At 40.2% G+C, this 20,097-nt stretch overlaps 1 protein-coding gene across 2 annotated transcripts in view; it reads left to right on the top strand.

Moving 5' to 3' along the window:
* The window catches only part of syt7b (synaptotagmin VIIb), a 100,441-nt gene that overhangs the window by 50,881 nt on the left and 29,463 nt on the right, over positions 1–20,097 (top strand). For both annotated transcript variants that reach the window (XM_078792967.1, XM_078792973.1), the window contains 2 exons: positions 3,263–3,610; positions 9,665–9,787. In XM_078792967.1, the coding sequence (XP_078649093.1) occupies positions 3,263–3,610; positions 9,665–9,787 (471 nt within the window). The remainder of the gene's footprint in view (positions 1–3,262; positions 3,611–9,664; positions 9,788–20,097) is intronic.

Below are 20,097 nucleotides of genomic sequence, written 5' to 3'. Positions count from 1 at the left end.
TTATTTTAGGTTGAGTTTTAGTTTAGGTTTAGTTTGGTTTAGGTTTAGTTTGGTTTAGGTTTAGTTTAGTTTTGTTTTGTTTTGTTTTGTTTTGTTTTGTTTTGTTGTTTGATATGAGCATCCAATGCCATAATGGGTACCATAGTAAGTGTCAATATAGTGATATATATAGCACATCATGACTGGTTCAAGACTCTTCATCCTTGTATTTAGCAAACATCAACTGCTTGTATTGTTTCTTGAATTGGCTCATCGTTGTGCATTGTTTGATTTCCTTACTCAATCCATTCCATAGTTTGATTCCACATCCTGAAATGCTATGCTAATGCTAACATAGTCCTAGCATAGAAGTGTTTCAAATGTTCTTCTTCCCTGAGATCATATTACCTGTGTCGGTCCGCAAAAACAGTTTTTCATGTTGTGTCGACTTGTCTTTTTTCAAGTATTTCGCTCACAATGCTTATAAATCACATTACGGGGTCCTTGAACGCAACAATCTATACCAGCTGACCTGGCAACGCTTTCCTTGGGGCGCTCGTCTCCTGGCTCTCCGGCGGAGTTGGAGCCGAGTTAATTCCGCAAAGCGCTTGCTAAACACAAGTTCAGACAGTAAATCCTCCCGCACTGAATAAGCTTTTTTTTTTTTTTTTATTTACGCCTCCTTTTTTCAAGTACAAGCTTAAATAAACGCATCACACGGCGGCGACCGATGGGGAGGCGAGAAGCTGACGCGCAACACGAATTTAAGACCGGTAATTGGTGGACTTTCGGAATGGTGATGGAAGATAGAGACGGCGTGATGGCGGCCGGGGGTGGTGGGGGAGCTCAGCGGCGTCGAGACGTGAAGGAGAGAAGAAGACCAAAGTGAATAAATGCAAAGTAGGTCAAAGACGCGTTAGGGAGCGAGATTAATCACTTTAGTGCTGCAGATGTACGCTTTTGTTTTGACACATGCCGGAGTACACTTCATTCACGTCGGGATCTAATGAGATCTACTACAAAAGCGGAATCAAACATCGGCATACCAACTTGGTGGGATCAAACATTTCAAGGAAAACTGCAGTTTTGGGAAGGATTTTACCCAGCATCCACAATCCTTATGAGACATGAACACATCTTTTTGTTTTCTGTATGTTCTAAAAAGATAAGAGACTACTCAATAGAGCCAGCCAATCACAGGGCACATATAGACAAACAACCATTCACACTCACATTCATACCTATGGACAATTTGGAGTCGCTAATTAACCTAGCATGTTTTAGCATGTAGTAGCTAGCCGGGTAGTTGCTAGCCGGTTATTAGCTAACTGGCTAGTAGCTAGCCGGTGTGGTGTGGCTCCACACAGAGGGCTAGTAGTTAGCCAGGTAGTCACTAGCCGCCTAGTAGCTATTCAGGTAGTAGCTAGCCAGGAAGTAGCTAGCCAGGTAGTAGCTAGCCGGGTAGTCGCTAGCTGCCTAGTAGCTAGCCAGGTAGTAGCTTGCCGGGTAGTCGCTAGCTGGGTAGTAGCGAACCAGGTAGTCGCTAGCCGGGTAATAGCGAACCAGGTAGCAGCTAGCCCGGTAGTCGCTAGCCGGGTAGTCGCTAGCCGGGTAGTCGCTAGCTGGGTAGTAGCGAACCGGGTAGTAGTTAGTCGGGTAGTCGCTAGCCGCCTAGTAGCTAGTCGGGTAGTCGCTAGCCGCCTAGTAGCTAGTCGGGTAGTCGCTAGCCGCCTAGTAGCTAGCCGGGTAGTCGCTAGCCGGGTAGTAGCCAGCCGGGTAGTTGCTAGCCGCCTAGTAGCTAGCCGGGTAGTCGCCAGCCGGGTAGTCGCCAGCCGGGTAGTCGCCAGCCGGGTAGTCGCTAGCCCAGTAGTCGCTAGCTGGGTAGTAGCGAACCGGGTAGTAGTTAGTCGGGTAGTCGCTAGCCGCCTAGTAGCTAGTCGGGTAGTCGCTAGCCGCCTAGTAGCTAGTCGGGTAGTCGCTAGCCGCCTAGTAGCTAGCCGGGTAGTCGCCAGCCGGGTAGTAGCCAGCCGGGTAGTAGCCAGCCGGGTAGTCGCCAGCCGGGTAGTCGCTAGCCGGGTAGTAGCGAACCAGGTAGTAGCTAGCCCAGTAGTCGCTAGCTGGGTAGTAGCGAACCGGGTAGTAGTTAGTCGGGTAGTCGCTAGCCGCCTAGTAGCTAGCCGCCTAGTAGCTAGCCGGGTAGTAGCCAGCCGGGTAGTTGCTAGCCGCCTAGTAGCTAGCCGGGTAGTCGCCAGCCGGGTAGTCGCCAGCCGGGTAGTCGCTAGCCGGGTAGTAGCGAACCAGGTAGTAGCTAGCCCGGTAGTCGCTAGCTGGGTAGTAGCGAACCAGGTAGTAGTTAGTCGGGTAGTCGCTAGCCGACTAGTAGCTAGTCGGGTAGTCGCTAGCTGCCTAGTAGCTATCCGGGTAGTCGCTAGCCGGATAGTAGCCAGCCAGGTAGTTGCTAGCCGCCTAGTAGCTAGCCGGGTAGTAGCTAGCCGGGTAGTAGCTAGCCGGGTAGTCGCTAGCCAGGTACTCGCTAGCCGGGTAGTAGCGAACCGGGTAGTCGCTAGCTGGGTAGTAGCAAACCGGGTAGTAGCTAGCCCAGTCGTAGCTAGCCCGGTAGTCGCTAGCCGCCTAGTAGCCAGCCGGGTAGTCGCTAGCCGGGTAGTCGCTAGCCGGGTAGTAGCTAGCCCGGTAGTAGCTAGCCCGGTAGTAGCTATCCCGGTAGTAGCTAGCCCGGTAGTAGCTAGCCCGGTAGTAGCTAGCCGGTGTGGCGTGGCAAGGTACTTCAATCGGTGTAACAATGTTAATCACAATGTGAGTAGCTAGCTAGCTGGCTAGTAGCTAGCCGGGTAGTTGCTAGCCAGGTAGTAGCTAGCCCGGTAGTAGCAAGCCGGCTAGTAGCTAGCCCGGTAGTAGCTAGTCGGCTAGTAGCTAGCCGTTGTGGCGTGGCAAGGTGGTTCAATCGGTGTAACAATGTTAATAACAATGGTAGCTGAGTCTTTTTTTATCTGTTTTTATATCTTTAGAACGCACAGGAAAGAGAGATGTTGATGTCTCTCATCAGGATTGTGAATGATGAGTAAGGGTAAAAAAAAAAAAAAAAGCAGTGCTTTCGCCGGAACATCGGAATTTTCAGTATCCACATGACAACCAAAGGGGGACATGACCATATGAATTTTGGAGAATATTGCCAGAATGTGTTCCCATAAATGTGCTAATATTTGTCATCATCTTCTATATATTTGATATTTACTCATCTTATGTCTCCTGTCTTTCTGCTCAGTTTTGGGGACGCGTCCCTCTCAACTACCTCCACCCTGGAGCACATCCCGTCCTCGGCTGTGGCGCGCCCCCGGCCCCTGGTCCGGCAGCAGAGCCTCCAGCAGCCCCTCACACACCAGCCCCCTCCGGGTCCTAACGACCCCCCTGTCACCTCGCAAAGCCTGGGCCAGCTGCACACAGGCCCAGGTGGTGGGGGCCACCGTGGGGGACCACGAGGGGTCCGGGGGAGTACGGCTGGGGCTTCCCGGTACAGAGGGGCGGGGGCGGGCCGGTCAAGGTCGAATCCAGGCAGCTGGGACCACATGATGGAACAGATCCGCCACAGGGGGCTGGACGTCAAGTCGTTCTTGTAAGTGAAGTACCACTGATATTCTTATCATGAAAAAGTAAAAAAATACTGTGTATATGTTGTAGTAGAAACATTTTAGATTGAAAAATACTGAATAGATATGGAGTTGTCAGAAAAGTTTTTTTTTGGGGGGGGGTCATCATCAAATTTAAATATTAGTCATTGACAACACAACTGATTAAACATAACAGATTGAGATCTATCAGTGTGGAAAAGCCATTTCTAAAGCTTTGGGACTCCAGCAAACCACAGTGAGAGCCATTATCCACAAATGGCGACAACGTGAAACAGCGGTGAACCTTCCCAGGAGTGTCCCGGGCCAACCAACCGCTTGATTGCAGTTGTTAAAAATCGCATTTTGTGTTCAGTTGTGTTGTCCTCAACCCCCCCAACAACCCCCCCACCCCATTTAAAATAATGGAGGAAGGGTTCGAACACTTTAACAGTTAACATTTACAAAATATGGGCCAACATTCCTCCACAGCGGTGGAAGAGACTCATTGCAAGTTAGCGCAAACGCTTGATTGCAGTTGCTCAAAATCGCATTTTGTGTTCAGTTGTGTTGTCATCGACTAATATTTAAAAATTTTTGAAACATTTAAAATAATGGAGGAAGGGTTCGAACACTTTAACACTTAACATTTACAAAATATGGGCCATCATTCCTCCACAGCGCTGGAAGACACTCATTGCAAGTTAGCGCAAACGCTTGATTGCAGTTGTTCCAAATCGCATTTTGTGTTCAGTTGTGTTGTCATCGACTAATATTTAGATTTTTTGAAACATAAAATAATGGAGGAAGGGTTCGAACACTTTAACACTTAACATTTACAAAATATTGGCCATCATTCCTCCACAGCGGTGGAAGAGACTCATTGCAAGTTAGCATAAACGCTTGATTGCAGTTGCTCAAAATCGCATTTTGCGGTCTGCTGTGTTGTCATCGACTAATATTTACATTTTTTTGAAACATTTAAAATAACGGAGGAAGGGTTCGAACACTTTAACACTTAACATTTCCAAAATATGGGCCATCATTCCTCCACAGCGGTGGAAGAGACTCATTGCAAGTTAGCATAAACGCTTGATTGCAGTTGCTCAAAATCGCATTTTGCGGTCTGCTGTGTTGTCATCGACTAATATTTACATTTTTTTGAAACATTTAAAATAACGGAGGAAGGGTTCGAACACTTTAACACTTAACATTTCCAAAATATGGGCCAACATTCCTCCACAGCGCTGGAAGAGACTCATTGCAAGTTAGTCAAAATAATGGAGGAAGGGGTCGAACACTTTAACACTTAACATTTCCAAAATATGGGCCAACATTCCTCCACAGCGCTGGAAAAGACTCATTGCAAGTTAGCGCAAACGCTTGATTGCAGTTGCTCAAAATCGCATTTTGCGGTCTGCTGTGTTGTCATCGACTAATATTTACATTTTTTTGAAACATTTAAAATAATGGAGGAAGGGTTCGAACACTTTAACACTTAACATTTACAAAATATTGGCCATCATTCCTCCACAGCGCTGGAAGAGACTCATTGCAAGTTAGTCAAAATAATGGAGGAAGGGGTCGAACACTTTAACACTTAACATTTGTAGAATATGGGCCAACATTCCTCCACAGCGCTGGAAGAGACTCATTGCAAGTTAGCGCAAACGCTTGATTGCAGTTGCTCAAAATCGCATTTTGTGTTCAGTTGTGTTGTCATCGACGAATATTTAAAATTTTTTTAAACATTTAAAATAATGGAGGAAGGGTTCGAACACTTTAACACTTAACATTTACAAAATATGGGCCATCATTCCTCCACAGCGCTGGAAGAGACTCATTGCAAGTTAGTCAAAATAATGGAGGAAGGGGTCGAACACTTTAACACTTAACATTTCCAAAATATGGGCCATCATTCCTCCACAGCGCTGGAAGAGACTCATTGCAAGTTAGCACAAATGCTTGATTGCAGTTGTTCAAAATCTAATTTTGCGTTCAGTTGTGTTGTCATTGACTAATATTTACATTTGTTTGATGATCTGAGACATTTAAGTGTGACTGAAAAATAATTGAGGAAGGGTTCGAACACTTTAACACTTTAACACTGGAAGAGACCCATTGCAAGTTAGCACAAACGCTTGATTGCAGTTTTTGCTGTTAAGGGGAGCCCAACCACTTTAGAAGCTTTAGGGGGATCATTTTTGGATTTTTTTTCTTTCTTAATAATTTAAAAAAAACATAAAAATTTTATGTTGCGTTCTGTTGTCATTTAGTAATATTTAAGTTTTTTGATGATTTGAAACATTTAAGTGTTACTGAAAAAAAATAGGAAATCAGGCTGGCGGCAAACAACATCTGATTGACGGAATCAGGGAATCGGTTCCTTCCGAGTCACGAACCCAAACTCGGTACCATCAAGTCTAAACCCCCTGAAGTCAGGAAATGTTTGTTTTTTGTGTCCCGAGTTTTCCGGGCGAGTGGAGACCCCCCCCTACCCCCCCACCAAACCCACCCTCCATTAGACTTGACTGATAGATTCCACATGATGTGCTCCACAAAGCGGCCTCACGTAAACGCCCCTGTACTTCCTCCACACACACGGTTCGATACTCCTGTGTTTCCTGCGTTCTTTTCCTATTTGCAGTTTCCCGGGATCATGGACGTGTTTACCTTTATTGGGTTGGCGGCACTTCCTGTTATCCTATTGAAAGCGATGAATCTCACCAAGGAAAAAACAGGTCACTTTGGGACCGAATGAGGGGGGGGGGGGTGAAACACACACTAGCGTCGCGGTCGGGAGGCTACGTGTGACCGAGCCACTTTCCTTTCTAATCAATAGACGCGGTGTAGGTGGTAATGGTTCTCCACGCCCTCCGGTTGGAGTGCACGTGTCTTCGGTTGGTCATCTATACAAATGCATTCACCGTTATTGATGAGCCGCATGCTGCCACTGTTTACAACCCCCCCCCCCCCCCCCCGGTGGGCGGCCGTCTCTCAAGTGCTAATGTGTTCTCTTTGCTTGTCAATATTTCTCCAACAAATAGCCTCTTGTTACGGCAGGGAGGTGGAATCGTAAAGGTGGGATGATGGGGAACGGAAAATGGCAACAATCTGATTTCCTAATGAACATTTTTATATTATATTTTGTAGTGTTGGATTTTAAGGAGGTTCGAAATTAAGCTTCAAAATACATACGAAAAAAAACGGCAGTGTGACTAACAGCGACGTAAATACTCAGGGCACATATAGACAAACAACCATTCACACTCACATTCATACCTATGGACAATTTGGAGTCGCTAATTAACCTAGCATGTTTTTTGGAATGTGGGAGGAAACCGGAGTCCCTGTGAGGCCTGTGTGATAACCACTTTACCACCGTGCAGCCATATTTAAAACCTGTTTACGAGCCTGTATCAGAGCCCCCCAGCCATGAAATAGCACCCCTATAGTCACCGTTACTCTTACTACCAGCCAATATAGTAGACATTCATTCATTCATTTTCTACCGCTTATCCTCACAAGGGTTGCGGGGGATGCTGGAGCCTATCCCAGCTGTATTTTATTTTATTTTATTTTATTTTATTTTATTTTATTTTATTTTTATTTTTATTTTTATTTTTATTTTTATTTTTATTTTTATTTTTATTTTTCATTCATTCATTTTCTACCGCTTTTCCTCACGAGGGTTGTGGGGTGCTGGAGCCTATCCCAGCTGTTTTTGGGCGAGAGGCGGGGTACACCCTGGGCTGGTGGCCAGCCAATCACAGGGCACATATAGACAAACAACCATTCACACTCACATTCATACCTATGGACAATTTGGAGTCGCTAATTAACCTAGCATGTTTTTTTTTTTGGAATGTGGGAGGAAACCGGAGTACCCTGTGAGGCCTGTGTGCTCACCACTTTTCCACCGTGCAGCCATATTTTCATCATTACAGTATAAAAAAACCTGTTTACGAGCCTGTATCAGAGCCCTCTAGACATGAAATAACACCCCTATAGTAGACATTCATTCATTCATTTTCTACCGCTTATCCTCACAAGGGTCGCGGGGAGTGCTGGAGCCTATCCCAGCTGTCTTCAGGCGAGCCAGCCAATCACAGGGCACATATAGACAAACAACCATTCACACTCACACTCATACCTATGGACAATTTGGAGTCGCTAATTAACCTAGCATGTTTTTAGCATGTGGGAGGAAACCGGAGTCCCTGTGAGGCCTGTGTGATAACCACTTTACCACCGTGCAGCCATATTTAAAACCTGTTTACGAGCCTGTATCAGAGCCCTCGAGCCATGAAATAACACCCCTATAGTCACCGTTACTCTACTACCAGCCAATATAGTAGACATTCATTCATTCATTTTCTACCGCTTATCCTCACCAGGGTCGCGGGGGATGCTGGAGCCTATCCCAGCTGTATTTTATTTTTATTTTATTTTATTTTATTTTATTTTATTTTATTTTATTTTATTTTATTTTATTTTATTTTATTATTCATTCATTCATTTTCTACCGCTTTTCCTCACGAGGGTTGTGGGGTGCTGGAGCCTATCCCAGCTGTTTTTGGGCGAGAGGCAGGGTACATCCTGGACTGGTGGCCAACCAATCACAGGGCACATATAGACAAACAACCATTCACACTCACATTCATACCTATGGACAATTTGGAGTCGCTAATTAACCTAGCATGTTTTTTTTTTGGAATGTGGGAGGAAACCGGAGTACCCTGTGAGGCCTGTGTGCTCACCACTTTTCCACCGTGCAGCCATATTTTCATCATTACAGTATAAAAAAACCTGTTTACGAGCCTGTATCAGAGCCCTCTAGACATGAAATAACACCCCTATAGTAGACATTCATTCATTCATTTTCTACCGCTTATCCTCACAAGGGTCGCGGGGAGTGCTGGAGCCTATCCCAGCTGTCTTCAGGCGAGCCAGCCAATCACAGGGCACATATAGACAAACAACCATTCACACTCACACTCATACCTATGGACAATTTGGAGTCGCTAATTAACCTAGCATGTTTTTAGCATGTGGGAGGAAACCGGAGTCCCTGTGAGGCCTGTGTGATAACCACTTTACCACCGTGCAGCCATATTTAAAACCTGTTTACGAGCCTGTATCAGAGCCCTCGAGCCATGAAATAACACCCCTATAGTCACCGTTACTCTACTACCAGCCAATATAGTAGACATTCATTCATTCATTTTCTACCGCTTATCCTCACCAGGGTCGCGGGGGGTGCTGAAGCCTATCCCAGCTGTCTTTGGGCGAGAGGCGGGGTACACCCTGGACTGGTGGCCAGCCAGCCAATCACAGGGCACATATAGAAAAACAATACAACGAAGTAGATGATGCAATGTCAGCAAACAAAAGACGAAGCCAAACTGAAACGCTTTAAAAAGGTGCGAAAATCAACATTTAGAACAAAAACACAGCTGAAGCTGGACTGAAATGCTGTGGAAATACACAAAAACTTACGACGAAAGTCAACGTAAAGTGGTAGTTTAGATTTTGTCACTTCAAAAAAACAGGTTCCGTTGTCAACGACACAGCGGATATGAATTTATGACAACAAACGCAACACATCTTCCGAGCGTTTGAGTATGCGGAGGCTAAATAATTACTAAAAAGTGAAAAATTGTTATTACAATTATGTTTGTTACTCTGTTGTTATTGTTGTTGCAATTGTTGTCAACCGGAGGATTACTACACATATCAGGAAGACTTGGACTCGGATTAGATCAGTTGGAAAGAAAACAATTAAGGACACCAATCATGACGAGATGTATGAGAGAATAATAATAATAATAATAACCCCAACTGTAGAAATGAACTAAGTTGAATACATGCAATGTTTGCTCATTTCTCACTCGGCAGCACACATTGATGGAGACGTACGCCCGATGCACGGATGCACGGATGAGACTCGGTCTCTTTGAAAACGAAATTGGATCCTCACAACTTCCTCTCTCTCTCTCTCTTTCTCTCTCTCTCCGTATTTCCGATGTTTTGTTTGTTTGTGTGATGTCATGCGTGTCCAGCGAGGGAAAGATGGTCGTTCTGTCTCTGGCGATCGGATTGGCCGAACAGGATGACTTCGCCAACCTCCCTGACCTGCAGGAAGCACCGGCGAGCAAAGAGAACGAAACCACCCCGGAGAAGCGGTAAATGTGAACGTGGTGCTTGTGTGTCATCAAAGACCTGAATGAGGTCAGGCTGTAAATGGATATTCATTCAGCTCAGGGAAGTCGTGATGAAACTCTCAGCTTACCTGTCGTAACTTTTATTTCATCATGAAAAAACCCAGGCTGCAGTCATTTATTTATTTATTTATTTATTCGTTTGTGCTTTTCACGTTACGACCTTCCCACATGCCCGCTAGCAGACTATGAGACGGGATCGAGGTTGGGAAAATCGGAATTTGACAAACATAGCATAGCAGGGGGTGTCCAAAATGAGGCCCGGCCCCGGCTGTTTTTTTTTTATTAACCCCTGGTACGTTCTAGAAATAGAATTTAACAAGGAAACAAAAAAAGTGCGACTTATACTCCAGTGCGACTTGTTTTTTTTTCTACCTAATTACCTGCAGAAAATGCGACTTAGTAATGAATAAATTAGTAATAAATAAATTGATATAAAATAAATAATAAAATAAAGTAATAAATAAATTACCTGCAAAAAATGCGACTTATACTCCAGTGCAACTTATGTATGTTTTTTTTCTACCTAATTATGTATTTTTGGCCTTGTGCGAATTATACTCCAGTGCGACTTATTGTTTTTCTACCTAATTACCTGCAAAAAAATGTGACGTAGTAATAAATAAATTAGTAATAAATAAATTGTTATAAAATAAATAATAAAATAAAATAATAAATAAATTACCTGCAAAAAATGCGACTTATACTCCAGTGCAACTTATTTTTTTCTACCTAATTACCTGCAAAAAATGCGACTTTGTAATAAATAAATTAGTAATAAATAAATTGTTATAAAATAAAGTAATAAATAAATTACCTGCAAAAAATGCGACTTATACTCCAGTGCGACTTGGTTTTTTTTTCTACCTGATTACCTGCAGAAAATGCGACTTAGTAATTAATAAATTAGTAATAAATACATTGATATAAAATAAATAATAAAATAAAGTAATAAATAAATTACCTGCAAAAAATGCGACTTATACTCCAGTGCAACTTATGTATGTTTTTTTCTACATAATTATGTATTTTTGGCCTTGTGCGAATTATACTCCAGTGCGACTTATTGTTTTTCTACCTAATTACCTGCAAAAAAATGTGACGTAGTAATAAATAAATTAGTAATAAATAAATTGTTATAAAATAAATAATAAAATAAAATAATAAATAAATTACCTGCAAAAAATGCGACTTATACTCCAGTGCAACTTATTTTTTTTCTACCTAATTACCTGCAAAAAATGCGACTTTGTAATAAATAAATTAGTAATAAATAAATTGTTATAAAATAAAGTAATAAATAAATTACCCGCAAAAAATGCGACTTATACTCCAGTGCAACTTATTTTTTTTCTACCTAATTACCTGCAGAAAATGCGACTTAGTAATGAATAAATTAGTAATAAATAAATTGATATAAAATAAATAATAAAATAAAGTAATAAATAAATTACCTGCAAAAAATGCGACTTATACTCCAGTGCAACTTATGTATGTTTTTTTTCTACCTAATTATGTATTTTTGGCCTTGTGCGAATTATACTCCAGTGCGACTTATTGTTTTTCTACCTAATTACCTGCAAAAAAATGTGACGTAGTAATAAATAAATTAGTAATAAATAAATTGTTATAAAATAAATAATAAAGTAATAAATAAATTACCCACAAAAAATGCGACTTATACTCCAGTGCAACTTATTTTTTTTCTACCTAATTACCTGCAAAAAATGCGACTTTGTAATAAATAAATTAGTAATAAATAAATTGTTATAAAATAAAGTAATAAATAAATTACCTGCAAAAAATGCGACTTATACTCCAGTGCGACATATGTATGTTTTTTTCTACATAATTATGCATTTTTGGCCTTGGGCGACTTATGTTTTTTTTCTACCTAATTACCTTCAACAAATGCGACTTTGTAATAAATAAATTAGTAATAAATAAATTGTTATAAAATAAACACACTTATTTTTTTTTCTACCTAATTATGCATTTTTGGCCTTGTGCGACTTATATTCCAGTGCGACTTATGTTTTTTTTCTACCTAATTACCTTAAAAAAATACGACTTTGTAATAAATACATTAGTAATAAGTAAATTGTTATAAAATAAATAATAAAATAAATAAAGTAATAAATAAATTACCTGCAAAAAATGCAACTTATACTCCAGTGTGACTTTTTTTTCTACCTAATTACCTGCAAAAATTGCGACTTTGTAATAAATACATTAGTAATAAATAAATTGTTATAAAATAAATAATAAAATAAATAACGTAATAAATAAATTACCTGCAAAAAATGTTTTTTTTCTACCTAATTATGCATTTTTGGCTCCGGAGTGAGAAAATACGGTAACTTTTACTAATTTAACCACAAATTAAATTGTAGCACTCTACAAGATGAGCTATACAGCTTCGAGAAGAATAAGTTGAATATTCACACAAAATATGAAAAAATGGCCAAGGTATGGAGGAGTAATTAGCGAACAAAAAAAATGAGTCGGAATAAGAAGAGGAGGTATATGTACAGATGAAAATGGCCGCTTTTTCTCGTACATTCTACCATGTTATATCGGTTGATTAGTTCCAATAGAAATAAAACAACAAGCGATGTCAAGATGGATTCCGACACAGGAACGAACAAAACGTTCCCAACTTTTGGATGCAGTCATTGCCAATCATGACTTCCTGTACTCTCTGTTCCGGCACATTCGATAAAAGGCAATTTCCCTCCACACCAATTAGGTGTGGTGGGACTCGAACCAGGTCACTTGTACATGTTCTGTCCATTTGCCACGGAATAGTTGGGAATTTTCGTATGTCCCGGTCCCTCCTCATCTGCTCCGGAGGTCTGTCAAGTACCAAACTGTAATCGCAGGCCAATCTCAAGCCCCCCCTGGGAAGAGAGGGACGGGGGGGGGGGGGCAAGTCATCTAGTGTCTTTTCCACAAGTAATACCGGCTCTCCATCATCATCATCATCATCGTCATCACTGCCCCGCTCTCTCATCTCTCAGACTTATCTTCCTGTGTCTGCCTGGTCTGGATCCTGGCGGCTTTCATGGAGCCTCGTAGACTGAAAAGAGTTGATCATGAAGATCATGAAGAAGAATATATGAGTAATAAATATGAGCGCCTGTGGGACCTCATATTAAGGAAAACTAAAAACATTGTTTTATGCTTCCTAGTTAAATATGGAACGTATTGGGAGCAGATTTCCACCATACTGAGACAAAAATGGTAATGGTTTAATTTCATTTGAACATGCATCAGATTACAATTGAATGCATCCCATAATCAGTTCCCAGTCCAAAAGGAGTAGGAAGAAGCAAAGCTTATTAAATCCTACCCCTCCATCTGGTACTTTTACAATTGTGTAACTGTTACATTTGTTCACTTCCTGCTTTCCTAATATAATTTAAGTGATTTATTTTTATTTTTATTTTTATTTTTATTTTTATTTTTATTTTTATTTTTATTTTTATTTTTATTTTTATTTTTATTTTTATTTTTATTTTATTTTTTATTTTTTTTAATTTTTATTTTTCGTCACATACCAAAGTACGAGGTGATATGACCATACAATGTTCTCCACTCATCGTGTGTGGAAGTGGTAAACCTTTGGCTTCAGGTTAGCTCACTAGACTAGACACATGTGATGTAAACAATGGTAATGGTTTAATTTCATTTGAACATGCATCAGATTACAATTGAATGCATCCCATAATCAGTTCCCAGTTCTACATGTCCAAAAAGGAGTAGGAAGAAGCAAAGCTTATTAAATCCTACCCCTCCATCTGGTACTTTTACAATCAGTAACTGGTACATTTGTTCACTTCCTGCTTTCCTAATATAATTTAAGTGATTTATTTATTTTATTTTAGTTTTATTTTAGTTTTATTTATTTTTATTTTTCGTCACGTACCGAAGTATGAGGTGATATGACCATACAATGTTCTCCACTCATCGTGTGTGGAAGTGGTAAACTTGTGGCTTCAGGTAAGCTCACTAGAAGCGTGTGTCTCGAGTCACTTCCTGCTTTCCTAATATAATTTTTTAATTTTTTTTTAATTATTATTATTTTCAAGACTCAGTCATGATGTGGTATATATATATAAATATATATATATCACTATATTGACGGTTACTATGGTAACAATAAATAAATAAATAATGAAACTTCAATTATATTAGAAATATTATATTAGAAATATGTTATGTATATGTTATGTGTATATATGTTATGTTATTAGAAATATTTTATATTAGAGATGTCAGAAAAATATGAGATGCAAACAGTGTGGGTGCATAACACATTATGAAGTCATTATGACTTATATAATTACATAATTGAACATATCTACATAATTACATAATTACATAACTTGTAATCTCATAATCTTTTTTTATCTAATTTTATATCTTTATAATTTGATCTTACCTTGGACTTTTTATCCTATTATTCTGACTTTTGTCGTATAATTGTGACTTTTTGTGTCATCATAATTTGTTTTTTTCTCTGAATTTTGAATTTTTAAAATTTTCTGTCATAATTATGCCATACTTATTGCATAATTTTTCATTTTCAATTATAAATTATTACATGTTTTGTATTATTTAAAATCCAATTTTCACTTTTTAGCTTGTTAGCTTGGCCGTTTTGAAGCAATCTTCGTCAAGTTTGGTCTTGTATTCGTAAGAAAGACCACTTTTGTATTCTAATTATTGTCAAAGCTCAGACGTCTGAGGTACCTGAACCTACCGTACACGCCACGAGGTTCATTGTCGCCAACCTAACACGCCGTTTCCCTCCGTACCGCAATCGATTTGTAGCGTTGGAAGGTTGGCGGGGTTGTAATGTAATGATGTCGCTGTCTAATTTGCATAATTAGCCGTGATGCATTTGCATGTAATAGTAATGGACGCTGTAGGGGAGAGAGGAATAATGTGGGAGACAAAAAAAAAAAACCATGAAAATACAACAAATATGCCCGGAACTGGGGTATCCAAAGTGCGGCTTGGGGTCCGTTTTGGGACCCATTGCTGTTTTTTTATTGACCCCCAGCACAATTGAATAACAATTGTAGTTGAATGAGAAAAAGAAAGCAACTATTTAAGAAAAAGACGTTATTTTCTTTAATTTGTAATATTCGCAAAAATAAAACAGCAAAAAAAGTTAATACAAAAATAAATTTAAAATATTTTTGAAAAAAGTCAAAATTACGGGAATAAAATTGATACAAATTAAAAAAAAAAAGGAAAAATCTGTACTTTTACAATGATAAAGAAAAAAGTATTACAGGAAAAAAGTCAAAATTTTACAAGAATAAATATATAATATAATATATTAATTAAAATTAAAAATTAAAAATATAATATGATATGATATAAACAGTAAATTTAATTAAAAAATTTATATAATATGATATAAATATTAAATTGAATATAAATTTAATATAATATAAGTATTTCATGTAATTAAAAATATAATATAATGTAAATATTAAATTTAATTAATAATGTAATGTAATAATTAAAATATAATATAATATGATATAAATCTTAAATTTAATTAAAATTTAATATAATGTAATGTAATATAAATATTAGATTTAATGAAAAATATAATATAATATAATTAATAATGTAATATAAATTTAATATAATATAATATAAATGTAATATAGATATTAAATTGTATTTTCCTCATATTATAAGACACAAACAAAACAAAATAAAGCTCTACATTAAGTCAAAATATGATACCAATAAAGTCATTTTAGCCCCACCTCCTACCCGAAGTCAGCTGGGATAGGCTCCATCATACCGCCACGAGGATAAACGGCATGGAAGAAAAAAGAAAGACTAACCGTTTTTGTCAAGCATTAAGACTTCACACATCGGTGGGTCCTTAAATGCACCGCGGTTAGGTGCTGAGAGGCGCGATCGTGAAACCAAATAGAAGCCAAACTGCCGTGTTGTTTACCTGGAACACGCGTGTGCCTGAGCCACTCCAACCAGTCGTAGTTCGTAATCCGAGGTGAGACTTGCAACCAAATAGCTGATGATGGTTTCGTGGCGGCGGCGGCGGCGGCGGCGGCAGCTGCTGTAGCTGTCGTCTCCTTATTGCACATCAGAGAAGTAATACTATTGCAGCTGTGATTACTCTTCATTATGTTCCTGTCAAAGGAAACATTGTCGTTGCGGCCGATCTGTTATCTCCAGACAAAGCAGTGCGGGCCTTACAAAAGACTCGGTCACTGTATTTGACTGGCCAAAGGCCGACACCACGCGGAACGTAATCAGCCACCTGCAGATAACCAGTGATGGAAGCTCTGAAGCTGACTTATTATCGGCTCAGGAAACTGTTGCTGCACGGTGGAGTCGAATATTAATGAGCTTGGAGATCCACCGCATCGACAGCGCAACGGGGAAATAAACATGGAGCACGCTGGCCCCGGATAGCCTCCGTGCTCAAGTCAGTATTCCTAAAAAAAAAAACAGCCAAATGTGCAAATAAAAGCATTTCTAAACATCACAGGAATGTTGCATGAGAATGTGTAGTAGTAGTAGTAGTAGTAGTAGTAGTAGTAGTAAAGCAACTCCAAAATAGGCTCAGTTCAGTGTGGGACCATAGGCACAAATAAGCACACTTTACAATGTAAGAACTTGAAGACTTGCATCGGGGAGTCGGCCATGTGTCACAGCCACAAACGTAGTAGTAGTAGTATTAGTAGTAGTAGTAGTAAAAAAAGCAATTCCAAAATAGGCTCCTGTGGGGGAGTTCAGTGTGGGACCGTAAGCACACTTTACAATGTAAGAACTTGAAGACTTGCATAGGGGAGTCGGCCACGTGTCACAACCACAATAGTAGTTGTAGTAGTATTAGTAGTAGTAGTGGTAGTAAAGCAACTCATAAAAATAGGCTCAGTTCAGTGTGGGACCATAGGCACAAAGAAGCACACTTTACAATGTAAGAACTTGAAGACTTGTATCCGGGAGTCGGCCATGTGTCACAGCCACAAACGTAGTAGTAGTAGTATTAGTAGTAGTAGTAGTAAAAAAAGCAATTCCAAAATAGGCTCCTGTGGGGGAGTTCAGTGTGGGACCGTAAGCACACTTTACAATGTAAGAACTTGAAGACTTGCATAGGGGAGTCGGCCACGTGTCACAACCACAATAGTAGTTGTAGTAGTATTAGTAGTAGTAGTGGTAGTAAAGCAACTCATAAAAATAGGCTCAGTTCAGTGTGGGACCATAGGCACAAAGAAGCACACTTTACAATGTAAGAACTTGAAGACTTGTATCCGGGAGTCGGCCATGTGTCACAGCCACAAACGTAGTAGTAGTAGTATTAGTAGTAGTAGTAGTAAAAAAAGCAATTCCAAAATAGGCTCCTGTGGGGGAGTTCAGTGTGGGACCGTAAGCACACTTTACAATGTAAGAACTTGAAGACTTGCATAGGGGAGTCGGCCACGTGTCACAACCACAAGAGTAGTAGTAGTAGTAGTATTAGTAGTAGTAGTGGTAGTAAAGCAACTCATAAAAATAGGCTCAGTTCAGTGTGGGACCATAGGCACAAATAAGCACACTTTACAATGTAAGAACTTGAAGACTTGTATCAGGGAGTCGGCCATGTATCACAGCCACAAACATAGTAGTAGTATTAGTAGTAGTAGTAGTAGTAAAGCAACTCAAAAATAGGCTCCTGTGGGGGAGTTTAGTGTGGGACCAAAAGCACACTTTACAATGTAAGAACTTGAAGACTTGTGTCCGGGAGTCGGCCATGTGTCACAGCCACAAACGTAGTAGTAGTAGTATTAGTAGTAGAAGTAGTAGTAATAAAGCAATTCCAAAATAGGCTCCTGTGGGGGAGTTCAGTGTGGGACCGTAAGCACACTTTACAATGTAAGAACTTGAAGACTTGCATAGGGGAGTCGGCCACGTGTCACAACCACAAGAGTAGTAGTAGTAGTAGTATTAGTAGTAGTAGTAGTAGTAGTAAAGCAACTCAAAAATAGGCTCCTGTGGGGGAGTTTAGTGTGGGACCGTAAGCACACTTTACAATGTAAGAACTTGAAGACTTGCATAGGGGAGTCGGCCACGTGTCACAACCACAAACGTAGTAGTAGTAGTATTAGTAGTAGTAGTAAAGCAACTCAAAAATAGGCTCCTGTGGGGGAGTTTAGTGTGGGACCATAAGCACACTTTACAACGTAAGAACTTGAAGACTTGCATCGGGGAGTCGGCCACGTGTCACAGCCAGAAACGCAGTAGTAGTAGTATTAGTAGTAGTAGTAGTAGTAAAGCAACTCCAAAATAGGCTCCTGTGGGAGGAGTTCAGTGGGGGACCATAGGCACAAATAAGCACACTTTACAATGTAAGAACTTGAAGACTTGCATCGGGGAGTCGGCCACGTATCACAGCCGCAAGTGTAGTAGTAATAGTAGTAGTAGTAGTAGTAATAGTGGTAGTAGTAGTAGTAGTAAAGAAACTCCAAAATAGGCTCCTGTGGGGGAGTTCAGTGTGGGACCATAAGCACACTTTACAATGTAAGAACTTGAAGACTTGCATCAGGGTGTCGGCCACGTGTCACAGCCAAAAGAGTAGTAGTAGTAGTAGTAGTAGTAGTAGTAAAGCAACTCCACAATAGGCTCCTGTGGGACCATAGGCACATATAAGCACACTTTACAACGTAAGAACTTGAAGACCTGCATCGGGGAGTCGGCCACGTGTCACAGCCACAAACGTAGTAGTATTAGTAGTAGTAGTAGTAGTAGTAGTAGTAGTAGTAAAGCAACTCCAAAATAGGCTCCTGTGGGAGGAGTTCAATGGGGGACCATAGGCACAAATAAGCACACTTTACAACGTACGAACTTGAAGACTTGCATCGGGGAGTCGGCCACATGTCACAGCCATAAACGTAGTAGTAGTAGTAGTAGTAGTAGTAGTAAAGCAACTCCAAAATAGGCTCCTGTGGGAGGAGTTCAGTGTGGGACCGTAAGCACACTTTACAATGTAAGAACTTGAAGACTTGCATCGGGGAGTCGGCCATGTGTCACAGCCACAAACGTAGTAGTAGTATTAGTATTAGTAGTAGTAGTAAAGCAACTCAAAAATAGGCTCCTGTGGGGGAGTTTAGTGTGGGACCATAAGCACACTTTACAACGTAAGAACTTGAAGACTTGCATCGGGGAGTCGGCCACGTGTCACAGCCAGAAACGCAGTAGTAGTAGTATTAGTAGTAGTAGTAGTAGTAAAGCAACTCCAAAATAGGCTCCTGTGGGAGGAGTTCAGTGGGGGACCATAGGCACAAATAAGCACACTTTACAATGTAAGAACTTGAAGACTTGCATCGGGGAGTCGGCCACGTATCACAGCCGCAAGTGTAGTAGTAGTAGTAGTAGTAGTAGTAGTAGTAGTAAAGCAACTCCAAAATAGGCTCCTGTGGGGGAGTTCAGTGTGGGACCATAAGCACACTTTACAATGTAAGAACTTGAAGACTTGCATCAGGGTGTCGGCCACGTGTCACAGCCACAAGAGTAGTAGTAGTAGTAGTATTTGTAGTAGTAGTAGTAGTAAAGCAACTCCACAATAGGCTCCTGTGGGACCATAGGCACATATAAGCACACTTTACAACGTAAGAACTTGAAGACCTGCATCGGGGAGTCACAGCCACAAGCGTAGTCGTCGTTCTCGTAGTAGTAGTAGTAGTAGTAGTAGTTGGTTAGTTGGTTCCGGACTTTTTCTGTTTATGACTTTATAAATATGGGTTGTAACATTATTAGAGACCTGTAGACATAAAATAATACCCCTATAGTCACTTTTACACGCCTATTATTCTTGTTTAGCTTGCGAGCTAACTAGTTAGCATTTGCAGTTTACTCATTCTCGACATCAAGTGTTTGAAACGGAGCGGGAAAGATGGACAAGGAAACTAAAAACTTCACCTAGCATGTCAACTCGACTATGTTGATTATGTCTCCAGTCTCAGAACATTAATAATGTCTAATAACCATAATACTACATATATACAACTTTTAGCATATTTTTTATATATAATTCGTGGGTAGTATTCGAACTGCGATTCTCAACTTTTACTGTATTCTCAGCAAGTTTTACTTACTTTGTCAGAATTTGATTATGTCTCCAGTCTCAGAACATTAATAATGCCTAATAACCATAATACTACATATACACAACTTTTAGCATATTTTTATATATAATTTGGGGGTAGTATTCGAACTGCGATTCTCAACTTTTACTGTAT

Source organism: Doryrhamphus excisus, linkage group LG1 (genome assembly GCF_037039965.1).
Source record: "Doryrhamphus excisus strain RoL-2023G ecotype Guam linkage group LG1, RoL_Dexc_Guam_v1.1, whole genome shotgun sequence".
In the NCBI taxonomy this organism is placed as follows: Eukaryota; Metazoa; Chordata; class Actinopteri; order Syngnathiformes; family Syngnathidae; genus Doryrhamphus; species Doryrhamphus excisus.
This window is presented reverse-complemented; position numbering and strand designations above follow the sequence as displayed.